Source organism: Rhinopithecus roxellana, chromosome 12 (genome assembly GCF_007565055.1).
Source record: "Rhinopithecus roxellana isolate Shanxi Qingling chromosome 12, ASM756505v1, whole genome shotgun sequence".
Lineage (NCBI taxonomy): Eukaryota > Metazoa > Chordata > Mammalia > Primates > Cercopithecidae > Rhinopithecus > Rhinopithecus roxellana.
Genome location: NC_044560.1, coordinates 84,569,136 through 84,582,292, shown reverse-complemented (window position 1 = coordinate 84,582,292; position 13,157 = coordinate 84,569,136). Strand labels below are relative to the sequence as shown.

At 46.4% G+C, this 13,157-nt stretch overlaps 1 protein-coding gene across 1 annotated transcript in view; it reads left to right on the top strand.

Annotated features, from left to right (window-relative positions):
- Positions 1 to 13,157, top strand: part of CSMD2 (CUB and Sushi multiple domains 2) — a 654,766-nt gene that overhangs the window by 548,367 nt on the left and 93,242 nt on the right. The window contains exons 36-41 of the mRNA XM_030943020.1: positions 986 to 1,082; positions 2,174 to 2,278; positions 6,087 to 6,205; positions 6,729 to 6,798; positions 9,409 to 9,525; positions 12,759 to 12,968. Coding sequence (XP_030798880.1) covers positions 986 to 1,082; positions 2,174 to 2,278; positions 6,087 to 6,205; positions 6,729 to 6,798; positions 9,409 to 9,525; positions 12,759 to 12,968 — 718 coding nt within the window. The remainder of the gene's footprint in view (positions 1 to 985; positions 1,083 to 2,173; positions 2,279 to 6,086; positions 6,206 to 6,728; positions 6,799 to 9,408; positions 9,526 to 12,758; positions 12,969 to 13,157) is intronic.

The following is a 13,157-nucleotide window of genomic DNA, read 5'->3' as shown; positions in this document are numbered from 1 at the left end:
CGACCACAGATGCTGGCTGGTGCCAAGGCCTGAGTCAGGGTAAGCCAGGAAAAGACATATCAGCCCTGTACTTGGCCCTGTGGCTAAGGAGGCTCAGTCCAAATGTGGAGATGTGGCCCCCAAGCAGAAAATACAGCAGGTTCCAGACCCCAAGAGCTTCAGGGGCATGCGGTGGGAGTTGGGTAATCCAGAAAGGAGGAGAGGTGGACATCGCTTGGCCCTGGCCAGGAGGGGAGGCTAAAAGAAGGAATGGGTCTGGAGCTGGAATCTGAAGTGTGGGAAGGATTCATAGAAGTTGTTTCTCAAATGGCTAAAGATTTTCATAAGATTTTGAGGGTTTGAAGGGGAGGCAGTGCTGATGAGAAGAAAGAGCAAAGCACCCAGCACAGCTGAAGCACAGAGAACCTCCAGGCACACACCTAGGGAACCTCGCGCAGCCTGAGCTGTAGAAGCTGAACTGGGGCATAACTGGTACCCAGGGGTAAAAGCCAGGCAGAGGGAGTCCCCAGCATTGGTGCCAAGGCATGGAAGAGGGTCAAGAGCCTGCAAGGCCAATGGAGAGGCAGCAAACTGGGACTCCAGCAGACAGATCCGGGCAGGAGTGGGTTACAGGATCATTGCTGCAGGACATCTGATGCAATCAAGGCAGGAAAGTGGGGAAACCCAAGGAACGTTCCAGAGATGAGGAGACAGTCAGTGAGACTGTCTTCCCACTTCCTGGAATTTCTTTTCCCCATTTTCTACTTTACAAAATATCCCACTGTCTTCTAATCATTTTTTTCCACATCTGTCTTCCCCACTGGACAACGAGCTCCTTGGAGTCGGGGCTACATCTTACTTTTATTGGAAGGGACTAGCATAGTGTTAGGCCAAGAGTAGATTCTCAACAAATTGAATTAACTATGGGAAGGGCAGAAAGGGAAAGCAGAGAAGGAGGGAGGGACGCAGGCTGCCTAACCAACAATTCAATCCTCTGCCTTCCCAGATCCAAGTCATCAGTTTTGTCACAGAGCAGAACTGGGACTCCCTGGAAGTATTTGATGGTGCAGATAACACTGTAACCATGCTGGGGAGTTTCTCAGGTAAGCTGGGTTTCCAGGGACTTCAGTTTGGAGGGTGGTGCTAGAACTCCTCATCATGAACATTGCTATTATCATTATTATTATTGAGATATAATTTATAGTCCATGAAATTCACCATTTTCAAGTGGACACAGCAGTAGTTTTCAGTAGATTCAAAAGGTGCTACAACTATCACTACTATCTAGTCCCAGAACATTTTGACCACCCCAAAATAAACCAGGTACCCATTTGCACTCCCCTCCCCAGCCCACACCTAACCTCTAGTAACCAGTAATCTACTTTCTATCTCTATGCATTTGCCTATTCTGGGCATTTCGTATAAATGGAAGCCTTCTGTGTTTGGTTTCTTTCGCTTAACATGATGTTTCCAAAGTTCACCAAGTCACAGTATGGTTCAGCACATCATTGTAAGGACAGAGCATATTTTGTGTGTCCGTTCATCAGTCAATGGCTTGTTTCCACTTGTGTGCTGTTATGAATAATGCTCATGCACAAGTCTTGGTGTGAACACACATTGTCACTTCTCTTGAGTATACACCTAGGAGTGGAATTGCTAGGGGAACTCTATGTTTAACTTTTGGAGGAACTTCCTAACTGTTTTCCAAAGTGGCAACACCATTTTGCCATTCTAGTGATGGAATTCTGACTGAGTGTGGTGTATAGCTGTGCCCATTGGCCAGGGCAATTATCTGAATCTTTTAGGCCCAGAATTCTAGATGGCCAGGAGATAAAGAGGAGTACATGCTCCAGATAAACTGTCCACACTGCAGGACTGCCCAGAGAATAATACAGGTCAGAGCTATCCTGAAGATAGCTAAGAGGAGACCCAACTCATACCTTACCCTCCTGTGGGCACATGGCTCTGCCACTGCTCATTTTATAGGAAGCAGATTAGAGTTTCCCCTCCCTCAGCCATTGGACACCTAGCCCTCTGAGGAGTGCTAATTTGTCATTTAGTGAGTTTCATAACTGGGGACATCTGGGGGCCTTGGGAGCAGAATGTCAGCAGGTAGCAAGATCCAGAAGAATGGGGAGGAATGCAAGGGCCTGGAGGAGCCAAACTTAAATGACCCCTGGTGTCCTTGCCCTAGGAACAACTGTGCCTGCCCTTCTGAACAGCACCTCCAACCAGCTCTACCTTCATTTCTACTCAGATATCAGCGTATCTGCAGCTGGCTTCCACTTGGAGTACAAAAGTAAGAATCCAGGGTCTTGGCTGGTACAGGGTTCAGGGTGGGACCTAGCAGTTACTGAGCCCCTTCTGAGCAAGGGTTATATTGGAGCTGCATGTTGTCCATCCCACGTAAGCCTTCCCACAAGCCTAGGTGAGGATGCTAAAGCCTGGAGAAGGTCTGAAACCTCCTCAAGGCTGAGTTCTCGTCCAAGTATCTGTTACTCAAAAACCTGTATGCCTGCTCAGTATCTACGCCAGGTATGGAAAGGGGACTTGCATTGGCCAAGGTCCCAGCATATAACTGGGATGTAAGAAAATTGTGCCTTCCTCCCCCAGTTCTAAAACCTGGCCTCTCTAACCCCTAGTTCTGTGATGCGATTATTTTTGAAGTTCCTCCTCTCATTGGATATCTCACTCATCTTCTACCAGATTTCTCACTGCAGGCTCAAACCCTTATATCCTGGCTTCTGGCATCCCTAAGTGGTCACTACTAAATATACTCTTCACAGAAAAAGATTTGTAGATGTGCCTTCTGGGGATCAAAGAAAGGTTTCTAGGGAAACTGCTTGCATACTGGGACTGCCTGCCCCACCCCCTTTCTCCACTGGGTACAGGGAAGAATAGGTAGGCAGCAGCATTTTTTACACTTTTATTCAGCATATACTTATTGAGCATTTACAACATGCCAGGCACTGTGCTGGGATTGGGAACAATTAAGGTGGGTCAGTCAAAGTCCACTAGAGAGAGGTAGATACAGAGAGGTGCATGACAGCATTACAGGTGCTCTCTTGGATGACTCTAGATGGTAGAGAAGTGGTTCAAGGGAGAGAATGGTTGTGGGCAGGTGAAGATGCAAATGTCATGAAGAAACATTGAGCACCTGCAATGTGCCACGCCCTGTGTTAGGTCTCCACAGAACAAAGGTGAATAAGACAAGGCCCCTGCCTTCAAAAGCACAAAATCTAGAGGGAGAGATGGACATGGACACAGTCATTTTTGTGAAACCTGAGGTGCTAAGAAAGTACAAAGGAAAGGAGCTAAAGCTAGGCCTTGCAGAAGCAGATGCCTGAGTTAGGTTTGCAATGGGAAGAGAAAAATGTAGGAAGGCATGGTTGGCTTGACCATCTGTGACAGCATGGGCCTGTGCAGAAAGAAGGCCCACTTGGTGCTAGATGCCTGATTGGGTCAGAACTATATGTTACACACATGCCCACCTGGGTCTGTGAAACAAATGAACTTCATCCACCTGCTTCGGAAAGAATTACATAGATCCCAGGATGCTCGTCACCGGAAAGAACTGAAGCATGCACCTGGAAAAAATAAAAAAGACCCAGCCCAGGACAGCTAGAAGCAGACCCTGCAGGGTAGAGGGTAGGACAGGGACCTCTGAGACTCCTCCCAGCAGATATGTAAGGCTTCACTCCCCTGGTGCAGTGAAATATCCTGGGTTTCTTGACTAAATCACATTTTTTTCCTTTTACCCCTTCTTCTCTGTTCTCTCCAGTTTTGTTTCTCTATCCAATATTTTGAGTTCTTAAATGTTCCCTAGAATCCTCTCTGTTCTTTCTTCTTCCAAAGACACATTTTCTTCCTAAATCACTTTACCATTCTACTGCTTCATTCCCAGGAAAAAATCCACCTCTTCTCAATTTTATTTGTCCAAAGGGATTGGCAGTTTTCTCAGTAGCTGACATTTCATGTGTTGTCCCCTCATGATGGGAAGAGCTAGGGAGAAACAGAGCTTCCCACTGTATTTGGAGACTGGAATTCCTAGGAGCCAGGGCCCTGTAGTTATACTTTATTTTGTAGGATAATCTACAAAGAGCTCACAGATGATAGAGAATTAACTGCTATTGTAGAGGCAAATGGTTTTGAAGGGTACTGAAAAGTCACATCCACTGCTATGATTCATAATTAATGTTTATTTAATTTAAATGGAAATGGAGCAATATGCTTTCAAAAGTAATAAATTATATATGATAAAAAAAATTTTCCTTTGCTGTAAGCATGGCTTAAATAAAATCAATCTGTGCAGCATAAGATAAGTTAGCATGGACTTTTCTCTATCTCCCTCCATTTTTCTCTTCAGCCTCACATTTCTCCCATTCCATTTTTCTTCCTACCACGCTTTTTTGTTCTCATTCAGCTTTTCTGTCCATCACTGGACAGTAAGTAGGTCTTTCCAATAAGTCAGTCTACTTAGTTGCGACCACTGCACTAAATAGTGAGTTTTGTTCTACTTGGAGTATGGAGAGGAAGGGGGAGAAATAGACAAGATGACAAATGAATCACTTGAAACTCAGTTTGATGATTTTTTTAATGCTTGTCGTTGGGGTCCTTTGTCTCAGCTGCTGAGAGTTTTGGACAAGGCTCAGAGAGTTTTCATTTCCAAATATCACACTCACATCTTAAAAGCACATGTGGGACAGGAATTGCCTGCAAAAAGTGTGAAGGAATCTCCAGAGTGATAGCAACATTCTGTGGTTTTGACAGGTGTTTGGGTTACAAAGGTACAGGCATTTGTCAAAACTCAGCACAGGTACACTCAAGATTATGATGTTTACTTGATTATTACCATGTTCACGCACAATTTGTGCATTTTGTTATATGTGAGTTTCCCTCAGAAGAAAAAAAAGCACATGTAGTTACCAGAGTCTCATCTCTGAATGTGGCATGAGGACTCATCTGCTGCTGCCTGGGAAGATGGGTTGGTGGCTGGTGGTCTAGGCTGATTGGTCCTTCCCTGTTTCTTTTCCATGAGCCCCTAGCTGCCTGTGGGCACTGGATACACGTGGACTCCTCAGGGAGCCTGTATCCCCCAAGGGAGCCTCCAGAAGGGCCAAGGCTGCCGTCTCCCACACTCTCTGGGCCACGCCACCCAGATACACAGTTCGCCATCCACCCCTTTCTGCCGCCTTGATGAAGAAGACCACTTTAGAGTTTACAGCTACCTCTCCGCCTCCTCATGAGTCTTCTGGCCCTTGCCCCTGGAGAAGTGCCCTCCAAGTCCAGTCCAGCAAGACACAGAAACTTTTTAGTGCATCTGAAGCACCTGCACCTGTACATGGACTCCTGCAAAGCACAGAAGAGGCAGGAAGCCCCCTGTCTGGAAATGCTACACTCCCATTTGCTGTGTGAGAGGCAGCCAGGGAGGGATTCAAAGCAGGATGAGGACCATTTTAGGAGGGGAGGCAGGGAGAGCAGGGGACAGGGTCAGACATGGGCTCGTGTGGCCTCAGGTCTTGGCCTCCACTTGGCAGACCTGGGGTCAGACTGGGTTTGGTCTGACTCTAACTGACTCTAACTGAGCCCCTGAACATCGCTGATATGTCCCTCCCTGCTCTCCTTCCTTCTTGACTTTCTTTTCTCTCTCTCTCTCTCTCTCTCTCTCTCTCTCTCTCTCTCTCTCTCTCTCTCTCTCTCTCCCCCCCCCCCCCCCACAGGATCTGTCTTCTTAGGATAAGGAAGACAGAGGGGAGTTAAGAGTAGGAAGCAGGAGGGATGTAGGAGGAGAGCATGCAGAGAAGTCTCCCTAGCTAAGCCCCCTCTCTAAGAGCTCAGTGGGTGGACAGGACAGCCAGCATCCCCTGGGATCACACCCACCTCTCCCAAGGAGCTTTGGTCTGTTGAGCCTCCGTGCCATGTAAATATTCTGTTTTTCTCTGTGTGCTGCAAGGTGAAGACAGTTGGGAAGAACTAGCCTACAAGATGAGAGAAAGCACAAATTAGAGGCACCCCTTCTCCCTGCCGCCAGCATCACCCCAGCCTACCGCCGTGCTGACCTGCTGGGCTAGTCCATTCTCCTTTCCTTCTGTCTCTGTCTTGTCTAGCGGTGGGCCTGAGCAGTTGTCCGGAACCTGCTGTGCCCAGTAATGGGGTGAAGACTGGCGAGCGCTACTTGGTGAATGATGTAGTGTCTTTCCAGTGTGAGCCGGGATATGCCCTCCAGGTACCTCCCCTGACACCCTAGAGCAGGAAATAGGTGTCCCCTGAGATGTGGTTGACAAGCCTTGTACCAGCAGAGCTGCAGTCACCAAAGAACAGGGAGCAGCCCCCAGGTCCCCTGGGTACCATTATCCTCTCCTGGAGCTGTTCATGCAAAAGATAAACTCTGCTGACTTTAACAATTTGGCACAAGCCAACCTCCAATGTGTTCCTGCAAAGTTGGGTTTCATTCAGCTTTAGGGAAATTTAATTTCCCTTTGAAGGCCATCAGGGAATTTAGTAATTAAAGGAATCTCACAAGGAAACCTCTAATAATGAGAATTCTTTAGTAATGGTTGTTAATAATTGTCCTTCCCCAAATTCTCTCTCCCTCTGCCTTACTCCCATCCCACAGTGGATCTGTGTGTCTTTGTGTATCTTGTTCCTTAACATGAGGCCCCTGAACCAGACCCCTGTACAGCCCCTGGTTGTACATACAATTGTGCCCACGGGGACAGCTAGCCCATCCCTGTTCCTGATTCCTCCAGGGCCACGCCCACATCTCCTGCATGCCTGGAACCGTGCGGCGATGGAACTACCCTCCTCCACTCTGTATTGGTAAGAGAGCCTAGACTTTACAATTCATTCCAACCCATTTTCTCTCAGGGATCTTAGCTCAGTAGTGTATCATTGAGTTCAAGTTCAAATCAGAAGAAAGTTTGATATTCTGGATTTGTTCCAAGTCAGTCATTTTAAACTGATGTTTTTATAATCTCTAACTCCTGTTTAACACAGTCATGACTTTTGGAAACCTCTGCCCCACCAAATGAAAAGTTACAGGAGGTCTGCCCATTTGAAAACATGATGATGACCGTTCTGGCTCCAGTTAATCAATCAGATCCCAGATGAAATTTCTAGGCACTTTGGGCTTCCCCCATAACTTCTTGTGGGACAGACAGACAAATCTAGTAAAGATATGCTGAGGGTGGCTGGGCGCAGTGGCTCATGCCTGTAATCCCAGCACTTTGGGGGGCCGAGTCAGATGGATCACTTGAGGTCAGGGGTTCGAGACCAGCCTGGCCAACATGGTGAAACCCCATCTCTACTAAAAATATAAAAGTTAGGCAGATGTGGTAGCACACATTTGTAATCTTAGCTACTCAGGGGGCTGAGGCAGGAGAATCACTTGAACCCGGGAGGTGGAGCTTGCAGTGAGCCAAGATTGTACCACTATACTCCAGCCTGGGTGACAAAGCAAAAATCCATCTCAAAAAAACATAAGAAAAGAAAAAAGAAAAAGAAATGCTGAGGGTTACGTGTGAAACATGGACTTGGCTTCATCCCTTACCCTGTGCTACAGCAGTGATGAGCAGATCAGTAGACACAAGAAAAGACAGCATCTCCCCTTCAGAAGCTTCTGGTCCATCTAGGCAAGGAAGAAAGGCACGTTTATTTAATATCTATTATACGCTGGGCATGGAGCTTCATATTTCCTCATATCAGCCCTTCAGGGGAGGTACCGTTACCTTCAGTTTGCGAACAAGAAATCTCAGTCTTTTAGGATTTAAAAGGAAGTGGCAGAGTCAGGAACGGAAACCTAAGGTTCTCTGGTGCCCAGTCGACTGTGAGGTGCCCTTCAAGGCTGACCTTGGGCACTAGGAAGTGCAGGGAGGTAAAGGAGTGACACTCAAGCACGACAGCATTTCTCTTCTGTGGTTTCACCACGGTGTAGGGCATAGGCATCTGTGGAGCAGGTCAGAAATATGAATGGTCAGCCCAAGGCACTTTCCCCCATGAGAGACTACAAAGACCTTGCCATGGAAACCATTCATTTAACAGCAGCTGCTGTTCTTTGGGGGTTTACAACATATGCCAGCCTTGTCCTAAGTAAAATGCAGTCCTTTCTGATGTGACCTCATAACAACCCTGTTAAATAGGTGCTGTCACTAGTTCCATTTTACATTTGTGGGAAACCAAGTTCTGGAGGGTTTTGAACTTGCCCATGATCCCATCGGAAGTGAAGGTGGGATGGTGACCCAGGCAGTTGAGGCTGGAGCCTACTCTGCACTGTTTTCGGGTCTGTTTGCCAAGCTGCCCTCTCCCCAGAAAGCACTTGCCTGGACCTGCCAATCCCTGTTCTATGATCCTTTCCCTGGGTCTCTAAGACTGGCTAGCCCTTTTCTGTTCATACAACCTTTTCCTGATAAGATGCAAAAGAAAAGAACTGATGTCAACTAACCAGACTGCAGGAGCACCCCAGCCCTGCATCCTCAGATGACTCTGAACTCACCTTGATTGGCTTATCAGATGTCCCTAAGCCCTGGGGTCACTCAGACAGCCTGATGGTTGGCTCCTGTGAAATACTGATCACAGGCCGGGCGCGGTGGCTCACGCCTGTAATCCCAGCACTTTGGGAGGCCGAGACGGGCGGATCACAAGGTCAGGAGATCGAGACCATCCTGGCAAACACGGTGAAACCCCGTCTCTACTAAAAATACAAAAAAAAAAAAATTAACCAGGCGTGGTGGCGGGCGCCTGTCGTCCCAGCTTCTTGAGAGGCTGAGGCAGGAGAATGGTGTGAACCTGGGAGGTGGCGGAGCTTGCAGTGAGCCAAGATCACACCACTGCACTCCAGCCTGGGCAACAGAGCGAGACTCCGTCTCAAAAAAAAAAAAAAGAAAAGAAAGAAATACTGATCACAGTCACTTTTCTGAGGATGGGATCGTGGTGAGCCTCCCCTGCCGGCCACTCTGCCCCCTGAAATACATATTTGAGAAGAGCCTGGCATGGTGCTGGGCACAGAGTGGGGACTGGGCCTTCTTTTATCCTTTTTCTGCAGTCTTGGAAGAGTGGATTGGGCAGTGAGGAGAGGGAGATTTGGGGGATAGGGTAAGAAATGATCAGACTTCTTTTGACACAGAACTTCCTCACTTTTCCTGCACATCCTCACCGGGGAACTGACCTGTGAAGGGCATGTTCAAGGTCAAGGGTCCATAACGTGGGCTTGTGGACTTTTAGGCTGTCCTAGAATGCACTTCCCTTCCTGAATGTACATACTGAATGTTGCCCATGGGCACAGTCTTTTAAGAAGATTCCTTTGGATTCTCAAGGGGTTTATGACTCATGAAAGCTTAAAAACTGCTGCTTGAAGGGAGCTTCCAAACATTGGCAGGGCGCTGTACACCCCTTGATGTTGTCCTGACCCTCTGTCTCATCTCATTGTCACAGCACAGTGTGGGGGAACAGTGGAGGAGATGGAGGGGGTGATCCTGAGCCCCGGCTTCCCAGGCAACTACCCCAGTAACATGGACTGCTCCTGGAAAATAGCACTGCCCGTGGGCTTTGGTAAGTCTCTGCAACCCCCAGAGGAGACAGGCTTCATGCCCAGACCCCTGAGCTTAAAACCACTGTCTGCCAAAATCTCTTAGCACAACCTTGGGCCAAGCCTGTTTAGCACTCTGCCTCTCTGTTTTCTCATCTATTGACCTCTTGTGCAATTGTGAAGACCAATTAAGAATGGCAGAGATTAACATACAGGGGGAGAAAAATCTTAGGGGTTGCCATTATTATTATTTGAGCCATAAACTAAAATCCAGGAATGTGGAATGAGAAATTACTCGGGTTATACCTAACACTGTATCACTTGATATTAAAAATTAAAAATTAATTACTCAGGGATTTTTTTAAAAAAAAAGGGGGGGGGAATCTGTCATACAGAGATTGGACCTCAAGTTGTACTTTTAACTCCAATGTCTGATTTATAATCCTAATTAAATGGAGCCAAATCAATATGAAATCGAGTTTACATTCTTCTTCATATGCACATTCCAGCTGGCCTAGAGATTGGGAAGGTTGTTTTTTTGTTTGTTTGTTTGTTTGTTTGGGGTTATTTTTGTTTTCTGTTTTGTTTTTGGAGCTCGAGTATGCCAGGCATGGGAGGTTGTCAGGGTGTGGAGGACATGAGTGTGGGTACAAAATTTAATTGCTGGTGATCCACGTATTATGCACTGGGAATATCATTTAACCCCAAATGTCTCCGTTGAAGGGACGAGGGCTTTGTCCTTACATGGAACTGATGGGCTGTACACATGGGTCATCTTGCCCCAGCCATTGCCCTGCTTCTAGGAATGAAATGTCCCAAGGAGATTATGCCCGCACAGCCCTGAATGCCAGTCTGTGAGCCCCAGAAATGAAGATCTCCCATTTTACCCTTCATTATTCAGCCTGGAGTGTGATTAGAGATTAGAGAAGGGGCTTTTGGGAAAAAGCAGTCTAACTGGCCTTCTCTAAATCCGGTTGGAGGGGAGGAGAGAGCTTGGTGGCCCTCTGAAAGATGTTATTTTCTGTTCAGTACCATCTTCTGAAGGAAACTGGGTGTGAAGCGATGACACCCTCGGCAGCCTTAGGAGACTCCAGGCTTTGAGACATTAAGAGGATCTGGGAGACCCTCTACCTCTGCATCCAGTCTTGGGACAGAACCAAGATGATAGAAGGTGGGGAGGGCAACATCCAAAGACAAACAGAAGTGTGAATGAGGTGGTTTTCCCTGTAAGTCCTTATGTTCAGCCACCATTTTCATCTCTAAGTTCTGGGTGCTAATTCAGGCTTCAGGGAAGAAGCTACTGCTGGGTCCAGTCGCAGAGGCCCCGGATCCCTTGCTTTCAAGTTAATGTTGGATTCTGCCGAGGTCCCTAACTCGGTACCTGGTCTCAGCTTGTAAAGAGCTGCTGCAGCTACATGCTGCTCCACTAGATGGCGATCACAGTCCAGTTCTTTCCGCGGAGCTCAAGTCAGAAATTCCGCCATCCTTAAAGAGCCCCTTTGGTGAGCATGCAGCCCTCAGTGCTCCTGTATAAGGGGACGATGCCTGGGCGGTGGAATGAAAAGTAGAGTCTCCTTAGATAATGTGTACAAAGATGCTCATCACAGGCTAACACTGTGAAACCCCGTCTCTACTAAAAATTAGCTAAGCGTGGTGGCGGGCGCCTGTAGTCCCAGCTACTCGGGAGGCTGAGGCAGGAGAATGGCGTAAACCCGGGAGGCGGAGCTTGCAGTGAGCCGAGATCGCGCCACTGCACTCCAGCCTGGGTGACACAGCAAGACTCCGTCTCAAAAAAAAAAAAAAAAAAAAAAAAAAAAAAAAAATCGCAAAATTATCTGCAACTTGGGAACAATCTGCATGTTCATGAATTGGGGAGTGAACTGTGTGGCTGGATAATTCATAAAATGGAATTAACATGCAGTTAAAATGAATGAACTATCTTTTTGTATATTAACATGGCTAGATAGACCTTGAAAAACACAATATTATGTTTTAAAAAAGTATGTACAGTATAATATTTATGTAAATGTTGAAAACACATAAACCCAGATACATATTTAAGAATTCAAAACCAAGAACTGGAAGGATATCTTCCAAATTCATGTGATTGCTTCTGTGGAGGGCAGGAGGGGAATGGAACAGGGCAGGAGATGAAAGATCTTCAACATTAAGTGTCAAGTCTTGATTTTGTTCTTTAAATGATCAGATGCAAAAAAAAATTACACTCGTGCTTATTCTGAGCTCATTCGATAGTACAGATAAGCCAATTTTCAAAATAAAAATCCATCTATAATCTCATCATGCAGTGATAATCACTAATGACTTAGTCCCCCACCGTTAGCATGTAAGTCTCATGAAGACAAGGACCTTCTTGATCTTGCTCATTTTGTACAATGCCTAGCACAGCCCTGATGTACAGCAAATGCCCAGCAAATATTCTTAGCAAGTGAATTAATATTCTTCCATGTTTTATAATACCAAAATTAGAATTGTATACAGCATACTATTTTGTCCTCTGATTTTTACAATTAGCAATGCAGTATGGGCTTTTTCCTATGCTCCGTAAATATATTTCTTCAATAACATTTTCCATAGTGATCTAATTTTGAAAAATCTTATCAGTAAACAAACATTAATGTTCCCACCTTTGTTCTTGAAACAGTATATTAATATGTACATTAAGAACTTAATTAGATTTATTTAACCTGTCAGGTTACTAGAAGGTCTTGATTAACTCACTAAGATCCCAAAGTGTAAACTTTGTTTGGCTTCTTTATGGAACAGAGGGGACAAAGTATACTTCTAAGCCCTATGTTTCTGAATTATCATAAGGGGTCTAGAAAACAGCAGTATTGAAGGTCATGTCTTCTGATTAAGTATGGGGGGTGTTATTTTTAAATGAAAAGTTTATTCTAGCAAAACTATCTTTATGCTGATATTGGACATATGAATCATAAATTAAAACAAGTGTTGACCCTGAACTTTGTTTTCAACAAAATAAAAGGAACTCCAGTGGAGCTCTGAAATGACTGATGCCTTTATTTTTGAATGAATAATACACTTTTAAGTTCAGCCCTGTCAAAGACAAGAGACTTGACTGGACTGGCAATTCCCAAAGCCTGTTCTAGGAGCCTAGGCTGGGTGGGAAATCAATAGCCAGGACTCATGGCTCTGGCAGGAGCTGCTTCCAGGAGGCAGCACACTTGAGGCAGGACTGTGTTGCTTTGGGCACTGTCTGCCTCTGTCTTGCTCCCAGGAGCTCACATCCAGTTCCTGAACTTCTCCACCGAGCCCAACCACGACTACATCGAAATCCGGAATGGCCCCTATGAGACTAGCCGCATGATGGGAAGATTCAGTGGAAACGAGCTTCCGAGCTCCCTCCTCTCCACGTCCCACGAGACCACCGTGTATTTCCACAGCGACCACTCCCAGAACCGGCCAGGATTCAAGCTGGAGTATCAGGGTAAGGACAAGGAACACCGCCTTTGCTTCTCTGTCTATCCCCATCTCTTGCCCCAACCACCCACCTTCCCAGCCTTCCATGGGGAAGACAGAACACCAGAAGGGGTGGGTTGCAGTGGCAGGCCCAGACAAGGAAGCTTCCTTTTGGTGGCACATCACTCTGGCCCCCACGGCCATCTAACCCTATTTG